This window comes from Moschus berezovskii, chromosome 3 (assembly GCF_049115385.1).
Source record: "Moschus berezovskii isolate FMDL1 chromosome 3, NW_MosBer_1.0, whole genome shotgun sequence".
Classification (NCBI taxonomy): domain Eukaryota; kingdom Metazoa; phylum Chordata; class Mammalia; order Artiodactyla; family Moschidae; genus Moschus; species Moschus berezovskii.
The window spans coordinates 113,980,952-114,008,071 of record NC_142462.1 but is presented as its reverse complement, the minus strand read 5'-3'; the positions used below and the strand labels follow the sequence as shown (position 1 = coordinate 114,008,071).

General features: G+C 37.2%; 1 protein-coding gene across 5 annotated transcripts in view; it reads left to right on the top strand.

The window, feature by feature from the left end:
• BRAF (B-Raf proto-oncogene, serine/threonine kinase) overlaps nt 1-27,120 on the top strand; it is a 148,169-nt gene that overhangs the window by 94,487 nt on the left and 26,562 nt on the right. For 3 of the 5 annotated variants that reach the window (XM_088834695.1, XM_055421379.2, XM_055421377.2), the window contains 6 exons: nt 3,068-3,104; nt 4,502-4,621; nt 6,817-6,953; nt 7,846-7,963; nt 10,634-10,718; nt 11,775-11,951. In XM_088834695.1, the coding sequence (XP_088690821.1) occupies nt 3,068-3,104; nt 4,502-4,621; nt 6,817-6,953; nt 7,846-7,963; nt 10,634-10,718; nt 11,775-11,951 (674 nt within the window). The remainder of the gene's footprint in view (nt 1-3,067; nt 3,105-4,501; nt 4,622-6,816; nt 6,954-7,845; nt 7,964-10,633; nt 10,719-11,774; nt 11,952-27,120) is intronic. The other 2 variants (XM_055421381.2, XM_055421380.2) reach the window with 1 other exon arrangement.

Below are 27,120 nucleotides of genomic sequence, written 5' to 3'. Positions count from 1 at the left end.
CTTGATATTGTAGGGAAGATGACGTGTGTTTTTCTGAGGTCTCTGTAGTCATTGATAGTAAAGGGTCCAGTGAACTGAGTGGGAAAGACAGTGGTCAGCTCTTTACTTTAGAAAAATCTTTTGAATTCGTGAGAGATTTGATAGACACGATTGTTAAGATTGATACTGTAAATGGCATGCTTACCACATGCTAGGTCCTTTACCAAGTACATAAATCTTCTTATTCCATCCTCATAAACACTTGTGCTGCTGCTGCTAAGTCACTTCAGTCGTGTCCGACTCTGTGCGACTCCATAGACGGCAGCCCAGCAGGCTCCCCCGTCCCTGGGATTCTCCAGGCAAGAACACTGGAGTGGGTTGCCATTTCCTTCTCCAATGCATGAAAGTGAAAAGTGAAAGTGGAGTCGCTCAGTCGTGTCTGACTCTTAGCGACCCCATGGACTGCAGCCCACCAGGCTCCTCCGCCCATGGGATTGTCCAGGCAAGAGTACTGGAGTGGGGTGCCATTGCCTTCTCCACTTGTGAGTTAAGTACTATTATTTTCCTTCTTTTACTGTTAAGAAAATTAGATTTAGAGATGTCAAGAAACTTATTCCAGATCACACAGGTGATAAATGATTGAAATGGAGTAAAACCTAGCCATTCTTCTTATAGTCAATCGCTGTTCTATCTAGTAGTAGAGGAGAGAAGTGGGAGATAAGAGATAAAAAAAAGACAATGCCTAGAATTCTCTGCCTTAGGTGAATACATAGTATTTATTTGATTCATTAAGATAGAAATGCCTAGGGAAGAACAGGGTTTGTAGAAATGAAAATGCTAACTTTTATTTTGGACATACTGACTTGAAGATGTCTGTGGATTTTTACTGGTTTAGAAGTCCAGTAGCAATTGAAATAACGACCTTGAGTAGAGACACACATTTAGAAATAATTAGCCTATTTGTGTTAAAGTCACGGATGTACATGTTGTTACTCTAAGATTATGTAAATTGAAAAGAGGGTAGAAATGCAACCCCAGTGATCATTAACATTTGAGATACAGGCAGAGACTGTCTTTCTCTGTCTCCATTATAGGCTCCTCTTCCTAAATTTAGCTTCAAACAAATAAGAGAAAGTAGTGTTGAAGAAGCCAAAGGGAGAAATGGGGACTTAGGAATGCTGAATTAGTTGATGGCAGTTGCCATTGAGACTCAAATGACATATAACTATTGAATATATTCAATACAACTATTGAACTGGGCAATTACAGTGTCATTTTGATGTCATTGAGAGCTGTTTTAGAGGTCTAGTGGAGGAGAGCAAAAGCTGGTGAAGATGTGGGATTCAGTGCCAGAGTTAAGAAGCTTGGCTACAAAGAAATGATGAAAGCCATAGACTGAAGCAGTCACGTGAGAGTCTTGAGCATACTTGTATCTTAAGGGGAAGAAGCAAGTAAAGAAAGAGGTTCAAAAGAACAAGAGAAGGAATAATTAAGGTAGTAAATAAAAATTCCTTGAACTTGTAAGTGATATTTCTCAGGGGCTATGAGGAGTTAAAGGTGAGCATAACTAGGTCTGCAGCTCTTTAGAAGCAGAATGACCATGGGAAGATGACTTAACCTTGGGGCTAACAGTATCTACCCCTTGTAGTGATTATTATTCTTGGCACAAAAGAAGAATTTCGAAATTATAGCTAATATTATTATGCAGATGTTTGTAGATACAGAGACAGGACAGAATGTTCTTTGACAGCTTCTGTTTTCTCTATCCTGCTAAAAAGGGGAAGAGCAATAATTAGGAAAGGAGCCATAGGAAATTGGGGGAAAGTTTGAAATAGCCATTATCAGAATACTGGAAGGTCCTGTTTAACCTAGATCACATAGAAAAAGATTGTCAGAGAGCTTTAAGAACATATTTAAGATTGGAAAATACAGGCTTATGGTGGTTATTAGCAGTAGGTTGTCCAGAAGGCTGTTCTTTTTTTTGACAGCACTGCTCAGCTTATGAGATCGTACTTCCCTGATGAGGGCTTAAACCCCAGCTCTCAGCAGTGAAAGCTCAGAGTCCTGGACCACCAGGGAATTCCACCTCTGCTTTTCTGCATTCCTATCTACCACTCAAACTCTAGCTCTTAGATTAACTTCTTCAAATGCTTCATCAGTGACCAAGTTCTATAGTTATTTCTTTATCCTTTGAACTTATGTTGCACCAAGAATCTTTTTACATATACCGTTTATTTGGCCATTAAGCAACTTTGGCACCTTTTTTTATTGTTTTCTTAAGCTCTTATTTTTATGTAATTTCTATGTTTGTATATCTTTCTTAGATGATAAGCTCTCAAGAACTCAAAGTTAGTGAGACCACTGTGATTTTATATTTATTGGTAGTCATACAGCCGCTAACATTTAGCACCTTATTTGCAGATATGAGTATTAGTTGATTATTCTGTATAAAATGTTAAAGGTTTTTTATAGTACATTGAACATGGCAGAAATGCATCTGTAAAGAATGTTCTCTTGTTTTAGCTTACAAGCCTTTGAGCATATTTAGAGACATTTGGGTCAGTTCAGTCAGTCTCCCTTACCAGTTATACTGGGTAAACTAAGTTCTGCCTGTCAAGGTCCAAATTGGTCCAAATTGCACTGCATTGCCAGTAGACTCCTCCCCCGCTGCCCTGCCTCACATTGTCTGTTGTAAAAAGCTGTATTTTAATAATAAAGACAACTAAAAAAATATTTCCCTTCTAGTGTGTCCTTAAACATATATATTTTTATGATTGTATCAGGGTACACTTAATTTTGTATCCTTTTTTAATTATAAACATGTTTCATGATTCATACTTCATAACTTGACCTGAAATGGATTTCAACATTTGATTGATCCCTTCAATCTAGGGTTAGGTTGGCAAGTGTTTCAAAGTTTTTATTTTATCATGTTCATTAGTTAATTCCATATTCTTTCTGTTTTGTGAAGTAATTTATAAGGCAGGTATTATTTTGAATTCACCTTTCTGTTAATGCTTAGTGGAAAATAAAATGTTGCTTTTTTATCATATGCTTTGATTAAATATACATTATTATCTATTTGTAGGACTTGATTAGAGACCAAGGGTTTCGTAGTGATGGAGGTAAGTAGTGATTTCAATTAAAAAAAAAAAAATGGGGAAGAATGCAATTGCTTTGCTGCTTGTCTCCTTTATATTTGCTTCTTTCATGAAACACAGACACAGAGAAAAATATGTAGAGAAAAATAAAAAATTATTTGCTTTTCTTTAGTAATTATCATTTATCTCTAATAAAATTTTAACTGATTTTAAATTTTAACTCCAGAAACAGAGAAAAAGAAAGGACATAAAAGGGGAGTCTTAAATGTGACATCTACAATTTTTTAAATGTTTTTATCAAATTATTTTACCCACTTTATTCCTAAATATCTCCACTAATACTTAAGGACTGAGCTAATTGAACTGAACTGAACAATCAGTTAAAACTTGACTTCCTTAAATCATTCTTGGGGAGAATCCCTAGGATTACCTGCTACAGCTTGTCAGTTTGATAGACACTGTCAACTACTTCCCTTCAGCTTTCCAGAAGGACCTGGAAGATTTTATAGGACATTTTGTAGCGTGGACCCCTAATAGAGAAGCCTAGTTCCCCTCTTACTAGTCCAGTAAATAAAATAAGCAAATGAGAAATCTAATTGAGATTTCTTAAAGAATTTTTATCAGCTGTTTACTCTGGCACTCGGTGAATATTGGGGTCATAGCAAAACATTACTTTAGAAAATACTTTTTAAAATAAGAGTTGCTTCCATAAGATTTTTGTAAGAGATGGTGTTTGCAACAGTCTTGACGTTTTCTTCCAGGTGGTCCTTTATGCTTCCCTCTTCAACTGTCATTTGTTTAATAACAAAGCCCTGCAATGCCCACATACTTTGTTTAGAGTCGGTCTCTTCACTGTGACCCTGCTTTATATTCAGAATATCTAAACCCAGATGCAAAGATACTTTATGTCAAATGTTGCATGAACCATCTTTTGCTATGTTTCTATATACTTGTGGACCTACCAAAATAATAAACCTGTGTTATGTACTCAGGACTTAATATTTACTGTATGGAGTACATAGTTACAAAAGTTTTTTTTTTTTTTCCTTGTTTGTTATTCCATGAACCCACCAATTAATGTTGCTGCCAGTTTGACTTTTGTATGTCTTAATAGCTGTGGCTTTTGACAGTTTTGACCAGTACATCCAGCATTTAAATGTTGCCATCATGTTAGCATCGCAGAGTTAACTTAGTCATAAAAGTTGCCTGCTTAGTACCAAAAATCAAACAGCATTTATCCTTTATATGAATCACTTTTAAAAGAATGACTGGAATTTTATGAAAATAAGCAGTTTTTTAAACATCCAGAATTATTTTGTGAAGCAGGCTTCAACTCATCTTATTTATTCCCCATGACTTCTTTCATTTCTTCTGTGTCTGTCTTCCTGTGTCTGCCTGCCCCTCTCTTTCTCTTCTAACAGCCCCTTTGAACCAGCTGATGCGCTGTCTTCGGAAATACCAATCCCGGACTCCCAGTCCCCTCCTACATTCTGTCCCCAGTGAAATAGTGTTTGATTTTGAGCCTGGCCCAGTGTTCAGAGGTAGTTGGGCTCTTCTTTCTTGTTTTCACCCAAAGCAAATTAAATATAAGCAACAGATACTGTTTGTGTCTCACCCTCACAGTGTGTTTGTAAGTGTGAGAGTTTTCAGTACTAAATTTCTGCTTGGCCTGGCTGGAATGCTCTGAATGTGCTTCTCACACATACTCACTTCCACAAGCTTTCTGTATGCTGTCTGTCATAAATGTTTAAAAGCGAGGGCTGAAATTTCCATCTTGTTTTTTGTTAATACTACTTTTTGGTCTTGATAATTTCTTAAACTCAGGGGGTGGCAGTAAATAATGTGGGGAGGGTTTTCTTCAAACTGAATTTCTTTTTACTTTAATCCATTTAGGCAATAACCTTGATGGTTGCTAATATCAATTTTTTTTGGTTTTTAAAAAATGGAAATCCCTATTATGAGTTCTTACTAGACTTTTGGCTTTGTCTTTTTGTAATATGTGTTCTTTTTGTTTTAAAGCATAAGCCATGTATATTTTATATCAAAACTAAGAAACTTAAAGAAGATCTGTAGTATATTTGAGGTATTTTAGCATACTTTAGAAAATTAAGATTGATAACTTTCAGTTATGCTCTCATATGAGGGGGAAGTTTAGCAGTATAATTTCACCCATCCATTTTATCTCACCATTCTTTAATTAGTGTTTAAACTAATTCTTAAAAATTTAATTCAAAATTTAGACAAGTGTCTTGCTGTAAATATTTTTAAAGAATTATATTTACTGTTTTTTGCTAGTGTCTGTTACTTATTCTGAATGAATGATGGTTTTCAGATTTTTGCTCTTTCTGCCCAACTTTCTCAGAGAATCCGTGGAATGGGCTGGAAGTTAGAGAGAACCGAGTAGTGTAATTAAAGTAAGTGATGCAGTACAGCACTGAGTAGATCAGAATTGTGAAGCCTGGGTAAACAGTTAAGGCTTTATGATGTTGAAGTATTATCAGTGGAAGGAAGAATATGGATTGTAGTTAATGGTTAATAACTGTAGTTAATAGATATTCCAGGTGTCATTTTCTTTTAGAAAATTGCACGTGAAATCATGGAAATTCCACATGATGACATATGTGGTATAGTAATGATGAAATTTCTACACAGTTTTAACATTTTAAATGTTGCCATTAGTATTTTGATCCTTGTCCTTTGAGAGAGAGTGACTTTTTAACTTGAGAATAGTTACCTACTTTTTTTTAAAAATGGAAGTCTTTTTGTTCTGTTTGTGCAATTATTAACTGACATCTCAGTCTTGCTTAGCCATCCTCAGGCCCGACCAGGAGTCATTACCCTAAACCCCTCTGAACCAGGTGCTTTCTGTACATGAATTGGGATTTTTGCTCAGTTAGCACTTGGAAGGAAAAGTATCTATCAGAAAGGTATGCAACCCTGCCAGCTGAGTCCATTTTCAAAGAGTGTAGTCCTTGGACTCATTTTGCTGATAAAATATTTCCATTTGTAGTAACTTGGCTGAGATGCCATTGCACTTATCTTGTTCTCATTTTATAGGCAGAGATTTTTCAGAAAGTCTTGAGAAACCTACTTGGCTTTGTTGGTATTAACTTTGTTGTGCAGGTAAAATTAATCTTTGTTTAGCAAAATAAGGCTCCAGAAACCAATGACAGTGACCAGTATCTCTCTCAAATAGTATATAGTATGTAGTGTAGGATTTTTTAAAATTTTAGTGGCTAATATGAAAGAGTTAGATAATGTCAGTATTAAGGCCATTATTAGAAAATGTTTCCATTTGGAGCATTTCTATCTTTTTTATTATTATTATTGATTGGCTGTTAGTGTCACATAATTAAAGTTTTTTTTTTACATTTCCTTTTAAGTTGATTTTGCTTTTTGGATTTTTTTGATTAAAGAAAAATTGGGATATATTTAAAATTGTTTTTCTTCAGACTCTGCAGCAGTAAGCAAAGTATATATCTATAATCATATATTTTAAAGGTTATTAATTGACCAAAATGTGAAAATTTAGAACTAAAAGAAACTATAGTTTTTAAATTTATAATTAATCACCAAATGAGGCCCTCTTTTTGCCTGTCCTTTCCTAGTGGTCAATATTAAAACATGCACTGCATTTTTTAAAAATAAGTCTAAATCTCCCTGCACCCTCTGCCCCCTGTAAGCTAACGTACTTGATCCTCCTTTAATAGATAAATTTTTCCTTCCACTAACTTAGGATCAACCACAGGTTTATCTGCCACACCCCCTGCCTCATTACCTGGCTCACTCTCTAATGTGAAAGCATTGCAGAAATCTCCAGGACCTCAGCGAGAAAGAAAGTCCTCTTCATCCTCAGAAGACAGGAATCGAATGGTGAGGATATATGATATCTTTTTTCCTCTGAAATGTTTTATTCTTAGAAATCATTAAGAGCTGATAGTTTTTTGCTTAAAGCATTTTCCCACAATGTTGATTTTTGCTCTCAACTCTAATTGAGTAAAAGGCAGTTTGGGAAGAGTTAGAATAGTATTCTGTTTCTGAACTATGGAAAGAGTTAAGTAAGCTGGTATTTTAGGAAGCATTAGGCATATATGTTTTAAAGAGTTGGTCTGAAATTCAAATATCTACCAAAGGACATTTTTTCCTATTGAAAAATTAACTTTATGCTGTAACTTAAATGTGTATTAAAAACTAATCACATTAGCAGTAATGCACTAGTATGTATTGTCTAAGTGGATTCTCTGTCATACCACAGTTTCGTATGTGTTGATAAAATTTTTGAGAGAGATTGGATCATATAAGATGTATGAAGTAATTTAGTACTGACTGGGAGAAAATAATTAGGTTATCAACAGTTGCCTAGTACCTTAACTCAAATTTTTGGCCTTTGGAGCCAAAGCTAGTCACAAATGTGTCATGCTTATCTTGCCCCTAGTAGTCTTCCAAATGATTTTTTTTTAAGTTGCTTTATTTTATTGATTTTAATACTAAAATTTAATATGACATTTCTGCTCATAACCAATAAATAATTTTTATTTTTACTGAATTATTTCCATCCTAATATTGACTTAGTTCTTAAACTTAAGTTGTGTACTGTAATCATCTTCCTATTATTCCTCTAGAGTATAGTTTTGTTTTGTTTCTCCCCAAAGTTCTTATTCTCTTCTTATGTCCCTTTCAGAAATAGAGGAATGTACTTAGTGTCAAACATAAAGTTTTCCTTTTTTGTTTGCTATGGCTTGACTTTTGCCTTATTTTTATCAAGAAAACGCTTGGTAGACGGGATTCAAGTGACGATTGGGAGATTCCTGATGGACAGATCACAGTGGGACAAAGAATTGGATCTGGGTCATTTGGGACAGTCTACAAGGGCAAGTGGCATGGTATGTATGTCATACAGTGGTCTTGTCACAGCTTTTGTTAAAAATAAAATATCAAAAGGAGTATTCACTGTTTGTATCATTAGGCTGTTTTGATCAGATGCAAGAGTTCCCCAGAGGTTTTTAACAAAAATTATGGGAAATAAAAATTGGATTCACAGCAACCAGAAGCCCTCTCATTATACTTCAATAATAATTTTTAAAGATGATGATCCTCCAGACGAGCTAGTCACCAGGATTTTTTTTTAATAAGTCTTTCTGCTGGTAATTTTATTTGTATTATAAACCACAAGTAAACATACAAAAAGAGAACTTAACCAAAGGAAGAAATGACCAGTAAACATATAAAAAAAAGTTCAGTCTCACTACTTGTGAAAGAATTAAAAATTTAAAAAATAGAAATCATCATTGCCTCTCAAGTGACTTATCTTTCTTTGAAAAAATAATCAGATGGACAAAAAATTATTTTAACTGATTTAGAGTTGTGATTGTAATGCTGCTGGTGGGAAAGTAAATTGCTATGAATTTTCTGGAGGGCAGTTTAGCAATATGTATATGGAGCCAATAATTTTATTTGTAGAACAGAAACAAACAGATGTGTAAGTATATTCATTGGAGATTTAATATTAATGAAAAATGGAAATAACTTAAAATGCCCATTAAAAGAAGATTGGATTACACTGATAACATCCAGGTATAATTATATAGTCAGTAAAATGGTATGGTAGATCTATATTTATTGATATGGAAAAGTTTCTGTGGTATATTTTAAAAGCAGCATGTATAATATCCCATTCTGTGATGCTACGTATATATATATCATAATTTTCTAAGTGACCATCAATATTTTAGTATATATCTTTTTTATGTTGTCTGTTTTATGTGTGTGTGTGTTAGTCACTCAGTCGTGTATGACTCTTGGCAATCCCATAGACTGTAGCCCACCAGGCTCTTCTGTCCATGGGATTCTCCAGTCAAAAATACTGGAGTGGGTTGCCATTTCCTTTTCCCAACTCAGGGGCCAAATCTAGGTCCCCTGCATTGCAGGCAGATTCTTTACTGCTGAGCCACCAGGGAAGCCCCTGTCTTTTTCATACGTATTTATAAATATTCATACTGTGTACTTTTAAGAGCCTAGTAAGGAATACAACAGGTCTTCCCATGAGGCACTAGTGATAAAGAATCCACCCTGCCAATGCTAAAGATACAAGAGACATGGGTTCGATCTCTGGGTCAGGAGGATCCCCTGGAGGAGGGCATGGCAACCCACTCTGGTATTCTTGCTTTGAGAATCTCAAGGACAGAGGAGCCTGGCGGACTATATTCCATAGGGTCGCAAAGAGTCAGACACGACTGAAGTGACTGAGTATACACACAGGGCATACAGGAGTAGGTTAACAGTGATCATTTTTGAATGACATGATTATGGGAAATTTTTATTTTATTCCTTATGCTTTTAAAATGTTTAATTTTTTAAGTTTGTTAGTTTTTTGCTATAAGCCCTTGATAATCAGGAAAAATCAGTTAGTTTAATTATACTGAAATATAGAAATGGCAATTCACTCTAGTACTATTGCCTGGAGAATCCCATGGACGGAGGAGCCTGGTGGGCTACTGTCCATGGGTCGCAAAGAGTCGGACACAACTGAGCGACTTCACTCACTCATACATGCAAATAAGTGCACTTTAATGTACAGGTAGCTAAAATTTTGCAAAGTTAGCACATCTGGTCAATAAACAGAGCATTCCCAGAACTCTAGAAATCCTCTTCATGTTCCCCACCCCCAAGAGTAGCCACTATCCTTACCTGAACAGACATAATAATACAGTATGTACTCCTTTGTGTCTGGCCCTTTTTACACAATATTGTTTATAGGATTCATCTATATTATTGTATGTAGTTGTAGGTTATTCATTCTCTATATAGTGTTCATTGTGTGACTATAGGCATGACTATTTACTGTGTGACCAGCATTTGAATAGTTTCCAGTTTGGGGCTTTTATAAACGCTGCTGCTATGAATATTCTTAGCGCCTGTCATTTAGTGAACATATGTGTCCATGGTGGTTGGTGTATACCTAGGAAAGACTTGTGGGGCCAGTAATAGATATTAACAGCAGTGTTTCAAGTAGTTGTACCAATTTATACACCTTTTGGCAATGTGTAAGAATTCTACCTGTTTCATATAAAGTTTTTTTTTAATAATTTTTCTAAGTAAAAGCAATAAGTGATTCATGGATTTGAAGGAAGTGTTAAATACTCTGGTAAAGAAGTTTGCAGTTTTCTATTTCCTCAAAGTTCCATTGGGCCTGTCATCTGCAGTTTTAACATTCAGTTAGTGAATGCATCTAATTTAGTTTTGCTAAATAGCTAGGAAAATATCATGGGTATTTAATTGGTTAAACTAAATTTCCAAGGGAAAAATGAGATAGGCTGATATTTTTGAGGGAGTGGGGACAGGGATTGGTATTTTAAAATACTAGTATAGGAGTGTCATTTTAGTTTTTATCCTTAGAAAATTATTGCTGTTTAGGTAGTTAAGGTATAATTTATTTCCAATTTTGTAATGGTATGGTTTTAATGCTGTGGTAATTTGTGAAAATACCCTAGGGATTTTTATATTTTTAAATTTTAAAGATTGGAATGACATTTGGAATGGCAATTACCTTTTAGGTGATGTGGCAGTGAAAATGTTGAATGTGACAGCACCCACACCTCAGCAGTTACAGGCCTTTAAAAATGAAGTAGGAGTACTCAGGTAAGCTGTATGAATCATGTTTTCCAGAGAAGTTACCTTGATCAAATTGTGTTTTCCATGACAGCTGCTATTAGCTTCACAGATTTACTCAAAATGGACAAAACAAAGTCTTTCTGAGTATATTTTGTCTTTGACTGTTTTCTTTTAAGTGGTATGCAATATTATATAGTACAGCTGGTAAAAATATTAATCCTAGAGTGAATTAATGGAAACAGTGTTCTGATCATGAAAAGTGGTAATTCTTCTTATGGGAACACTGCTCTCAAAATTCTAAGATTATCAGAACACACTTAGAGATTGTATCAAACCTGGAACTTGAAGGAAATGAGCACACTAGAGTATGTCCAGGCAAGGAGAACTTAGATACGGAGGATTCTGGAACTATAACTTAGGGAGAAAATTGTCAACAGAACTGAGACTATAGGTCCATAGGAGGCTATTATGTTCAAAAGGGTATAAACTTGCTCTGTTTTATTCTAGAGAGTAGAACAGGGAAGCCAGTGGTGAAAGTTCCAGGAAAATGTTTTTTTTCTTAGCCTAAAATTGTACTAATACTAGAACTACTTTAAAGGGGAGAAAGAAAAGAAGAGGGAACTTCTCTGGTACCCAGTGGCTATGATTCCACACTTCCACTGCAGGGGCACAGGTTCCATCCCTGGTGAAGGAACTTCAGACTCCCCGGTTGTGGAACATGAATTCCACATGCTGCATGATGCGGCCAAAAAAAAGAAAAAGAAAAAAAGAGTAGTGGGAACAGGCTACAGTCTCGGGGATGAACATCCCATAATTAAAGGTATTTAAACAGTATCTAGTTGCCTATCTATGAGGTACACTAAAAAAGACATTTATGAAAAAGTTAGGATGTTAGACTAGATAACTCCTAAAGTCTCATCTAAATTTATCCTTATGCTGCCTTGCTAAAAAATACCTTTTTCTGACAGCATCTTATTGACAGGTAGACTGCTTTGGCCCTTGTTTTTTCTTTTTTTTTTTTTTTTTTAACATTTGCTAAAGTGTATCACCATTTACTATTTCCTGTTATATTTCTTTTTACAGGAAAACGCGACATGTGAATATCCTCCTCTTCATGGGTTATTCAACAAAGCCACAACTGGCTATTGTTACCCAGTGGTGTGAGGGCTCCAGTTTATATCATCATCTCCACATCATTGAGACCAAATTTGAGATGATCAAACTTATAGATATTGCACGGCAGACTGCACAGGGCATGGAGTAAGTTCCATTCTGTTAAATCTCATGTAAATTACTTTTGAAGACCACTGAGGATGTTTTAAAAGGTTTCAGCTATTATTCTTTTGACTTAAATTCCCAGTTACTCTCCAGCGCCATATAGACACTTTTAACTAATGGCTAGCTATCGGAGAAGGCAATGGCAACCCACTCCAGTACTCTTGCTTGGAAAATCCCATGGGCAGAGGAGCCTGGTAGGCTGCAGTCCTTGGGCTCGCTAAGAGTCGGACATGACTGAGCAACTTCACTTTCACTTTTCACTTTCATGCATTGGAGAAGGAAATGGCAACCCACTCCAGTGTTCTTGCCTGGAAAATCCCAGGGACGGGGAGCCTGGTGGGCTGCCGTCTGTGGGGTCACACAGTCGGACATGACTGAAGTGACTTAGCAGCAGCAGCTATATGATATTAAGAAATAGAATAGTCTGTCTCTAGTACAGTCTTCAAAACATATATCAAATATTTGATAATATATATGTGACTGTGAATTTATGTTTAGTATAATATAATTTAGCTAAGCAGTGAGGGATCAAAAGATAAAAATAGTCCCCCCCTGCCCCCACAAAAATAAATCCACTGAAAAGTCATTAACAGTTATTGAAGTATAAACAATGATTGTTAATTATCCTCTCAAGTTATTTTCTCCATGTGCCCCTAGTTTCTATTGCAAAATAATCATCTGTGTAAAACACAGTAAAAATAAAGTAAAAGTGAAAGTCTGCATTTTGATCCTTTTTGAGGATTTCAAGTTGACTAATTCATTGAATTTTACTTTGTAATTTAAAAGATTAAAAAATTACTTTATAAAATTTATCATAGGCCAAAGTAAGAAACTGACTACCAAGGATAGATTTTGCATAAAGTGCAAGTAAACAGTAAATAAATCAAAAGGTAAAATTAAATATATTTTGAAAGCACTTAGATGAAAAAATTTAAGTGAGTTAAATACAATTTTGAAGGTTCCATATGTAGTTTAAAAATATGCATGTATATTAAGTCAGTTTAAAATTTTATAGTATACAGATGATTTTTACATACATAGTCATTATGTCATTTAATTTTTATAATGTTATGAAGTAGATATTTTATGTTTACAGATAAAGAAACTGGGGCTTCTAAATGACTTGTCTAGACTTCACATTTAATAAGCAGCAGCAAAGATGTTTAACTCTAAAATTTTTGGCTCCCAACCATTATTCTTTCCCCATAACCACTATACCACTTTTGCATTATAAAATTAGAATAAAACAGTAAAAGAGTATACATGTATTAATACCTAAAACTCTGACTCAGGGTCATTTATAGCAAATAAGCATAGAACCAGGACTCAAAACCTGATCTAGCTCTTAAATCTTCCCACTGTCCTACCCTCTCTGTCAGAAAACTAGGCAGTATATTTGTAATTTAGATTGTTTATAAGTCTGTATTCAGCCCAAGTCCTTATTGTAGCAACTTATTACTTTATTCAGGAGCATTCCTACTTTTCCAGTAGACTATAACAGCTCACCTCTGACTCTGAATCTGTTCAGATCTGAAAACTTATATTAAAATCTTGCAAAGAGTAAACCGTGGCCACAATGGTAAACATTGAAAGAGAAACAAATCTTGTTCTGCTTCTACCCCACCAGTCTCTTTGCTGCTTCTTCAGCAGGCCAAGTATGCTCTTTGCTCAGGGCCTTTGTACTTGTTATTTTCTTTTTAGGATAAGTACTCCCGCCACCAAGTATTCATAGAGCTTCTCCCTTATGTCTCTGTTCCAATGTTGCCTTTTCAAGGAACCCTTCAAATGATCACCTTATATAACTAACACATTCCTACCCGACTCTGTCACCCTATACCCCACTCCCGTTTTTGTTGTTAACACCCAACTCCATATGATATATTTGTTTATTGTCTGTCATCTCCACTAGAATACAAGCTATATGAGAGCAGGGGTTTAATGTTGTGCTCCTTGTTTTATCTCTAATGCCTGAAACAAGGCCTGACCTATGATAGATACATATGACAAAAATTTAACAGCATATTATTTATAGGTTTACCTTCCAGAAGAGAGCAGCCACATCCTTGTCGTATCAAAAGTGTGAAATGTAAAGAAAAGGAAAAACAGTCAAAGATGTAATCAAAGATTAGCACAGAGGAAAAGGCTTTTGCTATATGAAGAGGCAGCAGAGAATAGTATTAAATATTGTTTTAGAAATAGTGACTGGGCAGTGAAATGCAGTGTTGATTAAGGTAAGAAGTGACGGTAGAGAAAAACACTGTCAAATTGGAATTGTTCTGTGGTCTGGAAAATAGTTAAGAGGCAGTATTTTCCCATTACTTTACAGTTTGGGATCTGTAAGTATAAACCTTTACAGACTGTGTGTTTACTCTAAAATACTTTGTTTTCATTTTGAAGTAACTCTTAACTATATGATGAGTATGTCTGGCTGTGAATGTAGATCATTCCGTTAGTTTATCCTTTATCGTAATAGCTGAAAAATATTGATTATAAAAATATAAGTCTTCTAACAGATTATATTTTTTATTGCCAGCTTTAATTTAACCTAAGAAGTTACAATTCCTTTTCCTTTTAGTTCTTGAAAGACAGTATATGCAACTGGTTAAATGTTCCAACACATCTTTAGTTACTGAAGGCTTTGGCAGATTGAAAGTCCTCTTATTGAAGTGGCTATGTGGCTTTCAGTTTAAGGTGACCCATTTTTGTTTCCTTGAGATGCCACCAAAACTATAATAATGAAAATTGTTTTTAAGTATGAACATATAATGATGGAGAGGAAAAAAAGAATAGCAGTAATATTTTAGAAGCTAGAAAGCAGATGATGAAGTGGTAATACACATAGTGCACCCAAAAAACACTAAATTATTAACTGGGTATGGAAAAAATGGAAGCCAACCTGATCTGTACATGGAATCCCCCAGGCTCAAGAACTGGGAGTGTGAATTATCTCTGGAGGAGGAAAAGTATATAAATGAAAAGGCCTATCTGAAATGTTTCTCTGGATCCCTTCTCATGCTCTATGCCACTGGGTGGACACCCCATCCCTACCCTGGCAGGACACTGGAAACATATTCTCTAGAGAGGAAAGAAAGTTTCTGGACTCAGGACACAGGGGAAATGGGGTGGGGGGTGGGGGTGGATGACTGCCTACCAAGAGATGAATGGAGAGTTCCCTAGTACGATCTTTTCATTTGTTTCCCAGAAGGCTGGCAGCCAAACCTTCCCCTTCAGGCAGGAGATTGGAAGACTCTTGTTTGAGGAATCTACCAGAATCTACCAGTCAAGAGTAGAGACACAAAGGTAGTGATATTAGGAATTCCATCTAGATGGGAGAACATGGGAGTTCAGAACAAGAATTCCATCTGTATGCTCCAAGCTTTCAGACTGTTTTTTAGTCTCACTTAGTCTGGGTAGAGACAAATTATCTCTCAATTACCAGACATCAGAGGGAAGGTCTCTTAGGCCAGTGATAGAGAACAAACTGGGGAAAGGAAACTAGGAATAAACAAACACAATTCAAGAAGGGCTAACCTCCCCCCTCCAACCCCGGCAAGAAAAACTCTTATCAGTTTCCTCAGAGATAAAAGATGCTCTGTGAAATAAGGACAGATGCTTTATAAGGAACATTCATATAACATTGTAAAAATGTTAAAATGCTGATATTTGTAGTCAACTGGAGATTACATTCCTTCCAATTATTTAAACTTTTAGATGTCAGATCCCTCTTCCATTGTCCTTCACCATCATTTCTTCAAGTACAGAACAAGTTAGATGTAGTTGACCAGTAGATCTGTAGACTAAATATTTGCTTAGTAATGGCCTTTACACAGCCCTTATTTCAAACTAGTCTGCCCCTGAATGATTTCCAGAGACTGTTCAAAATGATCTTTTCTGACTACTTTCCAAAACTGATTCTAAAGTTCCAGGATGTAAGCAGAATAAGAGCATGCTGTCTCACTATATAAAGTACTGGAGTTGCAGTCATTCCTAGATAAAACCTTTAGGAATTAGGAAGATTGGGTTATTGGGACTTTCAAATGTGTCCCCTTTATTGGATTACAAAATACAAGCCAACTGTAGATAAGTGACATTTTTCCTGTGTGACTGTCTTCTCCCTTCAACAAAAGATCATTTCTGATTCGTAGGTTTACTTTAAGAGAGCAGAGCTATTCTAGTGGCAGATAATTAAATTCACTCTTAGGAATCAGGATTCATATAGTATATGTTTATCATCTTCTCACCTGACAGTCATTGATTCTGCCAAAGGGCCAAGGTATTTAAAGAATAACATTACAAAGAAATTCCAGGAATTGTCAGACTGTTGTGCTATGTCTTTTCAGGACTTTTCATTTCAGTCTAATATTTATTGTATAATTTTAAATATAGCATTATTAGAAAATTTACTAAATGTTTACTCAGGGAGGCACACAGAAATAGTTGCAGTCTGTTGTTCTCACAAGAGTGATATATTCTGATTGTAAGGTGATTAAAAATAATTTGAGGATAAATTCTTAAAATTTACTTAAAAAACAATAATGAAGCGTATGCTTCTTTTTACTCGTAGGTAAGCCTAGTTGAAAGAAGGATGAATTGAAGCTGAGAAGATGGTAAACATGTATTAATGACTGAAAATAATTCTGGTTGATCAAAGAATATTTAATTATAGTAAACATTTTCTGGAAGATAAAAACAGTAATTGAGAGGAGGATGCTGATAATCACAAAAAATGCAAATTAAAAGAAGAACTATTTTTTACCTACTAGAATTGCTAAAATGCCCAAATTCTGGCAAGATTAAGTATTGATAAAGATTCAGGGGATTGCTTACTGGGACACTCCTAATGCAGCCAGCCACCCTGGGGATAACTTGGAAGGATCTATTAAAACAAAGTGTTTGGTCTGTCCCCAAGAAACAACCAGCTTTTGTTCCAAGAGAGATATAATGAAGGAGATATACTACAGGGAAATATTTACTAGTGAAAATTTGGAAACATAAATCTTTATCAGTAGAGGACTGCATATATAAAGTATTGGCACATTTGTGCTGGGAAAGAATATATAGCACAAATGAATAATATATGTTTCAACATCAGCTTTAAAGTATGTCAAGTGAGAAAAGCAAGCTGCAGCATGAGACCACTTAAAATTTTAAAAACAAAACATTACATATATTTTTAAATCTTATGTATATATATATATATGTGTAGAAATATTAAACAAAAGCTTAGAAGGTACACAGCAAGCTCAATCAGTAGTAGTTGTCTCCAGGATGGCAAGAAGAGTCTAAGATGGGGATAGCTTATTAAGGACAGACAGGCTTTAGTTTTACCTACGTAAAATTCTTGTGGTTTCTGTCTTTCTATTTAAAAGATTCTACAGTTGTGTTTTATTTTTACAACTTTCTTAAAAGTGTAATTTTTTTTTTTAAAGACAGGAGGCAAATGTGTAAAAATTTAAAAGCATCAAGTGTAGTGAAAAAAAGTGGTTTCTGCAATTAGCCTTTGTTGCAGTTTTTCTTAATTTCAAAATATAAAGTATTATAAGGAAATACATAATCACTATAGAAAATCTAGAAAATGTAAAAAATAAGCACCAGTACGCTACTGGGAGAGAATTACTGTTAATGTTTGGATGTGTAGTATTTTATATCTTTTCAGAATTCTGTATTTTAATACTGTATACAGTGGTTTGTTGTTTTAAATACAGAATCACACTGGTTTTACTTTTATTTACTTGCTCTTATTTTAGATGTCTTTACCGATCAATAAATATTATGTTCTAATTCCATCTCTGCTACTACTAGTAACTCACTCTTTTTTTTTATACCAACTCTGTTTTGTGGGGTTTTTTATATATAGTGATACATTTAGCAGTTACATAATATTTGTTCCAAGCACTGTTCTGTGTACTTTATATATACTATCTCATTTAATCCTTAGCAACCCTGTTGTTCAGTCTCAAAGTCGTGTCTAACTCTTTGCAACCCCATAGACTGCAGCATGCCAGATTTCCCTGCCCTTCACTATCTCCCTGAGTTTGCTCAAATTCATGTCTGTTGAGTCATTGTTGCCATCCAACCATCTCATCCTCTGCTACCCCCTTCTCCTTCTGTCCTCAGTCTTTCCCAGCATCAGGGTCTTTTCCACCTTGCAGGTAGATACTGTTATTATCCTGTATTTACTGGTGGAGAAACTACAATTTAAGAGGCCAGGTGACTTACCGCAAGCACTTTGGCTCCAGAGTGTATTTCCTTGACCTCTTCACTGTTTTGCTTCTTCAGAAGGAAATGGCAGCCCACTCCAATATTCTTGCCTGGAGAATCCCATGGATGGAGGAGCCTGGTGGGCTACAGTCCATGGGGTCGCAAAGAGTCGGACACGACTGAGCAACTTCACTTCACTTCAACATCTAAATGGGCCCTGAATGCCATGCAGCCATCATACTTCCACTCCCTGGGTTTTTACTCTTCCTCTCTCGTAGACCCTGTCATACTTCTTTTACCTCAGTCCTCCAATATCTCTTCTCCAAGAACTGTCAGCTGATAACCTTGCTTGCCATTTTATTAACTATTAGAAACACCCACTGCAGTATCTTCCTACCTACTTACATTCGTACTCAATTTTTCTGTCTCTTCGTTAAGAGTAAAAGCCAGTCCTTCCATTTTGTGCACACATACCATCCCCTTTCTCCTACAGACTGACATCTTTTGAGTTGCGCTCTCCTGTTCAACATCAGATTTTCCTTTTGTACTGGATTTTCTTGTGTTTTAAAACATCTTTCTTATGTACATTTGGAAGAATATTGACAATTGTTAAACCTAGGTGAAAGTCACAGGTTGTTATGCTATTCATTGTTCTATGCATAAAAGTTTTCATAATGAAGTTGTGGGAGTCCTTTTCTTGACCCCACTTCCCTCTCAAACTATCACTTCATTCTTCCTCTTTCTTTTATAGTAAAACTTCTCAACTGAGTTGTCCTTACTCACTCTCTAGATTCTTCCCTCCCCTTTTTTCTTGGACCCCACTCCAATCAGGCTTTTGCCCCTGACACTTCACTGAAATATCTCTTAATAAGATAGTTAACATGTTGCTAGATCCAGTGGTTAAATACGCAGTCCTCAACCATCAGAAGTATATAATGCAGTTGATCACACCCTTCTTCATGAAACCTCTTCTTAATCCCTTAAACTCTACCACCTTTTAGAGAAGCTGAATTTTAAATACCACCTCATATCTACTGAATTGAAGACTGCATTTTAACAAGATCCCTAAGTGATTCTAATCATTAATCATTCTAAAGTTTGAGAAGCATCACTTTATATTCTCCTGATTTCCCTTCTCCTTACTATCTGTTCCTTCTCAGCTAGTTCTTCAACTCCTTAACCTCTCTAAATATTGAAATAGTCCTTTGGTAATCTCATCAAGTTTCATGACTTAAAATGTCATTTAATTTCCATTTCTATGGCAGTCTCCAGCTAATTCATTTCCTCTGAACTGTCATATCTAACTGTGCTTAACATCTCTGCTTAACATCTCTCGATTGTCCAGTGGACATCTCAAATGTAATATGTTTGATCCTGAGGTCCTGATCTTTTTCCTCAAGCCTGCCCTTCCTGCAGTCTTTTCATGACAGTGACTGGCAGCTCTCTTCTTAGGCTGTTTATATCTGACATTTTGTTCCTAGTCTTTGATGTCTTTCTTTTTCCTATACCATACTACCAATCTGTTAATCAGCTCCAGTTATCTTTATCTTTAAAGTATATCTAGGATCTTACTCTAATGGCAGAAAGAGAAGAAGAATTAAAGAGTCTCTTGATGAGGGTGAAAGAAGAGAGTGAAAAAGCTTAAAACTCAACAACTAAAAGAAAACAGTAACTAAGATCATGGCATCTGGTCCCATCACTCCATGGCAAATAGATGGGGGAACAATGACAGACTTTTATTTCCGTGGGCTCCAAAATCATTGTGGACAGTGACTGCAGCCATGAAATTTAAAAGACGTTCCTTGGAAGGAAAGCTATGACAAACCTAGACAGTATATTAAAAAGTGAAGATATCACTTTGCTGACAGACATCTGTATAATCAAAGCTATGGTTTTTCAAGTAGTCATGTATGGATGTGAGAACTGGACCATAAAGAAGGCTGAGTGCTAAAGAATTGATGCCTTTGAGTTGTGGTGCTGGAGAAGACTCTTGAAAATCCCTTGAACTGCAAGGAAACCAAACCAGTCAATCCTAAAGGAAATCAACCCTAAATATTCATTGAAAGGACTGATGCTGCAGCTCCAATACTTTGGTCACCGGATGCAAAGAGCTGACTCATTGGTAAAGACCTTGATGCTGGGAAATACTGAAGGCAGGAGGAGAGGGGTTGACAGGATGAGGTGGTTAGATAGCATCACCGACTCAATGGACATGAATCTGAGCAAACTCCAGGAGGTGGTAAAGGGCAAAAAAGCCTGGTGTGCTGCAGTCCATCCATGAGGTCGTAAAGAGTCAGACACGACTTAGCGACTGAACCGCAGCAAGAATCTCACAGCTTCTCATCACCTATTCTGCTGTTACCCTGATTCAGGCCACAGTTACCTCTTGCCTGGGTGAGTGCCTTACTTCCACCCTTACCCACCTTCATTGTATTCTCAATTTAGTAATCAGAGTAGTCCTTTGAAGACTTCAGTCAGATTATGTTGCTCTTCTGCTCCTCCAGTGTCTTCACATTTCATGCAGAAAGGAAGCCAGAGTTCTTATACTAGTTCTTAGAATGTCACCACCACCTCCCTCCCTCCCCCACTGCCTGGTTTACTACCTCTCTCAACTCATTCACTGTTCTTCTGCCTCTTGCTTTCTCATCCAAGCCAGATTGCCTTTGCTGTTCATAGAACGCAGGAAGCGCACAGCTGCCGTGGGGTTTTGCCCTTGTTTGTCCCTCTGCCTGCTGTGTTCTTATCCCATATCTGTACGACTCTCTCCCTCTCCTCCTTTGAATCTTTACTCAAGCTGTCCTTTGAATTGAGACTTTCCCTGGCCTGAAATTACAACCCCCTGAAACTCAGCATTTTCTGTCTCCCACCTACTCTTTTGCATCTTTTTTATATCTTCTGTACCTAAAATGCAAGCCCTTTTAGGGTAGGGATTTTCTGCATAATTTCTAAGACTTAGAACAGTTGTTGCTTAGCACAGAGTGGGCTTTCGATAAATATGTGTTAAATAAATGAAAGAAAGAACCTATGAAGGTAAACATTATCTCCGTTTTACATGTTAGAAATCCAGCGCATCAGGAGTTATGTCATGTGCCCAGGGTCATAGGCTAGTAAGTGGACAGAGTTGGATCTCAGAGCCAGATGTGCACACTCACAACCTGTGGCCCTTCCTCTGCGCTGTTCTGGCCACAGCACGTAGGTCCTCTGGGCTCTGGTTTTCCCATCAGCGTTAGTGGCTTTATTGCCCTTTTGCTTGCCTCACAAATGCGAAGGTTACAAAATCAAATGATGTAAAAATATCCTGAGAACTTGGAAATGCTTTATATGTACAGGAGGGTGATAGTGATTCTTTAGTTTTTTATAGAAGTTTTACAATTTTTGCTTTAAGTTTTAGTTCTTCCACCTACTTATGATGAGAGTAGTTTCCAAAGAGAGCTTATACCCTCTCTCATGTAAGTCCCAACCAGGAAACAGGACATGCAGATATCATGTTCATGGACTAGAAAACTCAGTATTATTAAGATGTCTGTTTTTTCCAAACTGATCTATAGAATCTATAGGTTCAGTACATCCCCAGTCTCATCAGGATTTTGGTATAAATTCACAAGTTGATCCTAAAACATATATGGAAATACAGTGGCAAGAATAGTCAGTTTTAGTCAGTCAGACAGTTTTGAAAAAGAACAAAGTTGAAGGATATTTAATGTGAGATTCAAAACTTTCTATAAGCTGCCACAGTAATCAAGACAGTGTAATTATAATGATAGATTTGTGACTCAACAAAACAGAAAAGAAAGTCTAGAAATATATCTATTATGTCCGTGATCGGTAGGTTTTTTAAAAAAAAAACACCAAGATGCCAGAGCACTTCATGGAGAAAGGATAGTCCTTTCAAAAAATGTTACTGGAGATTGATTCTCAGCCCCCTCGGAGGAGGTTTGTCTTACAGCTTCACCATCAGCAGTCGTCTTCTCTTCTAGAATCCCTCTCCAAGAATTCTGGCAGGATTCAGAATCCCCTTCCCTTTTGGAACCCACCTCTTTATCCTTTCCCAGAGTCCTTTACCTCTTAAAGCCCCCTTCCCCAGAATCTAGCTTTCACCAAAACTTCCTTCTTTTCAGTCACCTCCTCCCCAAATTCTCACAGAGGCCCACTCCCAAATCCCCTTCATCAGAGCTCTCACCTTATACCCCATCTTTGCCTGAATCTCCCTCCACTCGGGGCCCCCTCTTCCCCCCCACCCCCACCTATTCTTCCCAGAATCTTCCTCTCCTCAGAGTCCATGACCCCTGCATCCCCCTCCTTCAGAAGCTCCTTCTCCCCAATCCATTTTTCCCAGAACTGACCCTCTAGAGCCCGTTCTCACAAAATCTTCACCCTGGGACTTCTCTGGTGACTGAGCCTCCTCACTCCCCTTGTGGGGGCCTGTGTTCCATCCCTGGTCAGGGAATTAGACCCTGCATGCCACTACCAAAGAACACGCATGCCACAACTCATGCCAAGGAAAAGCAAAGATCCCATGTAACTAAGACCCATCACAGCCAAATAAATAAATATTTTAAAACAAACAAAATAAAATGTTACTGGAACAACTGTACATCCAGATAGGATAAATAACTAGCCCTTTTCTGGCACAAGACGTGAATATTCATTCAAAATGGATCAAAGGCCTAAGACTAAAAGCTGAACGTCTAAAACCTCTAGAAGAAACGAAGGAGAAAATCATTGTAGCCTAAAGATAGGTAAAGATTTCTTATGACACAAAAATTAAGAGCCATAAAAGAAAAAATTTATAAATTAGACTTCATCAGAATTTAAAACTTTTGCTTTTCAAAAGACACTTAGCAAAATGAAAAGACAAGCCACAGACTTGAAGATAATGTTTGCAGGACACATTATCTGGTAAAAGAATTATATCCAAAGCATATGAAGAACTCTTACAACTTAATTATAAGACAAACTACCCAATGGAAAAATGGGCAAAAGATTTGAGTACTTTATTAAAGAAGATGAAAGAATGGCAAATAGGCACATGCAAAGATCCTCAAACATGTTAGACATTAAAGATAGAGCAGGGTACCACTACACACCTGCTAGAATGCTTATAATCAGAGCCAGCAATACCAATATTTGCAAGGATGAAGAGTAACCAGAGCTCTTACATGTTGCTGGTAAGGATCTTAAATGGTGCAGCCACTTTGGCAGGTTCTTTTCAAATTAAAATTAACCATATGAGCAATTCTAATCTCGCTGACTTCCCGAAAGAAATGAAAACAAGTCAGCAACAAAGACTCGTATATAAATGTTTACATGAATGTTTATAGATAGTATCTTATTCATAATTGCCAAAAAACACAACAACCCAAATGTCTGACAGCTAACTGGTTAAGTTATGGTATATCTATCCACTCTCATACTGTATGCAGCCAGGGTGTGAATCTCCAAATCATGCTGAGCAAAAGAAGCCAAATGATTTTATTTATGTGAAATCCTAGGAAAGGTAAATTGCTAGTAATAGAAATCATTATCAATGGTTGCCTGAGCCTAGGGAGGTACCGTTAATTGTAGAAATGTATGAAGAAATGTTACGGGTGATATACTTCACCTTGATTATGGTTGGTCTTTAGACAAGTATACTTATGTGTCTGCCAAAAACTCTTTAAACTGTCCATAGTAAATAGGTACATTTTGTGTTGTATACTGGTTATACCTCTCTGTAAATTAGATTTTTAAAGTGAGAGAAACTGAAAAATCCAAGTAAAAATTGAATTTAGGCCACTGCCGAATGCAGCTGAAAAATGTGTGATCTCCACTTACTAGGGACTTTCATCATTTTAATGTGGCAAATGATTACTAACTACATAAGACTGGCAGAATGGCATTCCCTGAAGTCTTGCTCACCTTCCACACTGATTATGAGGGATGAGGAAAACATCAAAGCAGAATAGAGACTGATTTGAAACTCTTTGTTTGGATAAAATAACACCTTGTCACCACCATTGCGCGTTCCAGTCCAGTCAACTGCTAACAATTCTCTGTTGGTGTCAGAGGAGAGATTCATCTTGCTGTGTAAAGACTGATGAACTTATTTCAAATTGTGTAGCATTAGGTGAAAGAGGACGGAAATGCTCATGTGTGTGTAATCAGTTGCTTCATTTTAGAAATAGCTGAAAGTATAAGGAAACAGCAGCAAATGAGTGAGAGACACTTGAGGCTTTTATAAACAGACGACTGATAATTTGGGCAGATGGTGTAGGCACAGTATTTGAATCTCAGCAAAGTATTTGACTAAAATCTCTCATGATATTCTTGAGGATAAAATAGAGATGTGTAACACACATGAAGAATTTAACTAGATTCATAATTGTATAATTATCATACCTGAAGCTCTTATGCTAGGAGAGTTTTGTCCTCACTCTTCTCTTGAATATGACTAGCATATATTTACACATTACTTAGATGAAGGCATCATTAGCATGCTGATTAACTGATTTTTTGGCACCCCACTCCAGTACTCTTGCCTGGAAAATCCCATGGATGGAGGAGCCTGGTAGGCTGCAGTCCATGGGGTCGCTAAGAGTCGGACACGACTGAGCGACTTCACTTTCACTTTTCACTTTCATGCACTGGAGAAGGAGATGGCAACCCACTCCAGTGTTCTTGCCTGGAGAATCCCAGGGACAGGGGAGCCTGGTGGGCTGCCGTCTAGGGGGTTGCACAGAGTCGGACACGACTGAAGCGACTTAGCAGCAGCAGCAAGCTGATTTTCTAGTGAGACTAGAACTTTAATAAGCTACAATAATAGGCCCTGTCTCAGGACTTCCCTGGTGACTCAGACAGTAAAGAATCTGCCTGCAATGCCAGAGACCTGGGTTCAGTCACTGGGTTGGCTAGCTCCCCTGGAGGAGGCCATAGCAACCCACTCCAGTATTCTTACATGGAGAATCCCCATGGACAGAGGAGCTTGGTAGATAACAGTCCATAGGATCACAAAGAGTCAGACACGACTGAGCAACTTACCACACATAAGTCATGTGTGTAAAATATGAAATCTTACTCAAGTCCAAAAAAGAGAAGTGCACAAATTTTGGATAAGGGAAATGGTTTTGTAGGAGCCATGCAAGAACAACAACTCTCTAGGGCTATAGTTGAATATAATTTTAATAGGAGTCAGTAGAGTGACTGTAGCTGCCATAATAACTATGACTGATTTAATAAACATTTTTTCCCACCATAAGGAAGATGAAGGGAATTTGGGTTTTCTTTTGCTTTTTCTGTTTTTTGAGATTCCAAAAGTAAGTGACATCATACAGTATTTGTCTTTCTCTGACCTGTTTCACTTAGCATAATGAGCTCGAGATCCAGCCCTGTTGTCATAAATGGCTGGATATCCTCATTTTTTATGGCTGAATACTATTGCTGTGTGTATGTGTGTGTGTATGTTAACATTTTCTTTATCCACTGATGGACACTTAAGTTGTTTCCATGTCTTGGTTGCTGTGAATAATGCTGCAGTGAACATGAGGGTGCAAGTGTCTTGAGATCCTGAGTTAAATGTTTTTGATATATATACCCCAAAATGGGATTGTGAGATCATATGGTAATTCTGTGTCTGCTTTTTTGCAGAACCTCCATTCTGTTTTCCGTAGCAGTTGTACCAGTTTATAGTCCCACCAACAGTACATAAGGATTCCCTTTATTTACTCCTCACCAACACTTGGCATTTCTTACCTTTTTGATAATAGCCATTCTAACAGATACAACATGATATTTTGTTACGGTTTTGGTTTGCATTTCCATGGTAATTAGTGATGTTGAACACCTTTTCAGGTATGTACTTGTTGGCCCATCTGTGTATCTTCTTTGGGAAATGTCTATTTTTAAAACTTGATTGAATTTTTGGTTACTGAGATGTGAGTTCTTTTTATTTTTTGATATCCCCTGTTTATGGCAGAAAGTGAAGAGGAACTAAAAAGCCTCTTTGATGAAAGTGAAAGAGGAGAGTGAAACAGTTGGCTTAAAGCTCAACATTCAGAAAACTAAGATCATGGCATCTGGTCCCATCACTTCACGGGAAATAGATGGGGAAACAGTGGAAACTGTCAGACTTTATTTTTCTGGGCTCCAAAATCACTGCAGATGGTGATTGCAGCCATGAAATTAAAAGATGCTTACTCCTTGGAAGGAAAGTTATGACTAACCTGCTGCTGCTGCTGCTAAGTCACTTCAGTCGTGTCTGACTGAGCGACCCCATAGACGGCAGCCCACCAGGCTCCCCCGCCCCTGGGATTCTCCAGGCAAGAACACTGGAGTGGGTTGCCATTTCCTTCTCCAATGCAGGAAAGTGAAAAGTGAAAGTGAAGTCGCTCAGTCGTGTCCAACTCTTAGCGACCCCATGGACTGCAGCCTACCAGGCTTCTCCGACCATGGGATTTTCCAGGCAAGAGTACTGGAGTGGGGTGCCATTGCCTTCTCCGATCTAGATAGCATATTAAAAAGCAGAGATATTACTTTGTCAACAAAGGTCCGTCTAGTCAAGGCTGTGGTTTTTCCTGTGGTCATGTATGGATGTGAGAGTTGGACTGTGAAGAAAGCTGAGCCCCGAAGAATTGATGGTTTTGAACTGTGGTGTTGGAGAAGACTCTTGAGAGTCCCTTGGACTGCAAGGAGATCCAACCAGTCCATTCTAAAGGAGATCAGTCCTGGGTGTTCATTGGAAGGACTGGTGCTAAAGCTGAAACTGCAATACTTTGGCCACCTCATGCGATGAGTTGACTCACTGGAAAAGACTCTGATGCTGGGAGGGATTGGGGGCAGGAGGAGAAGGGGACGACAGAGAATGAGATGGCTGGATGGCATCACCGACTCGATGGACATGAGTTTGGGTGAACTCCGGGAGTTGGTGATACACAGGGAGGCCTGGCTTGCTGCGATTCATGGGGTCGCAAAGAGT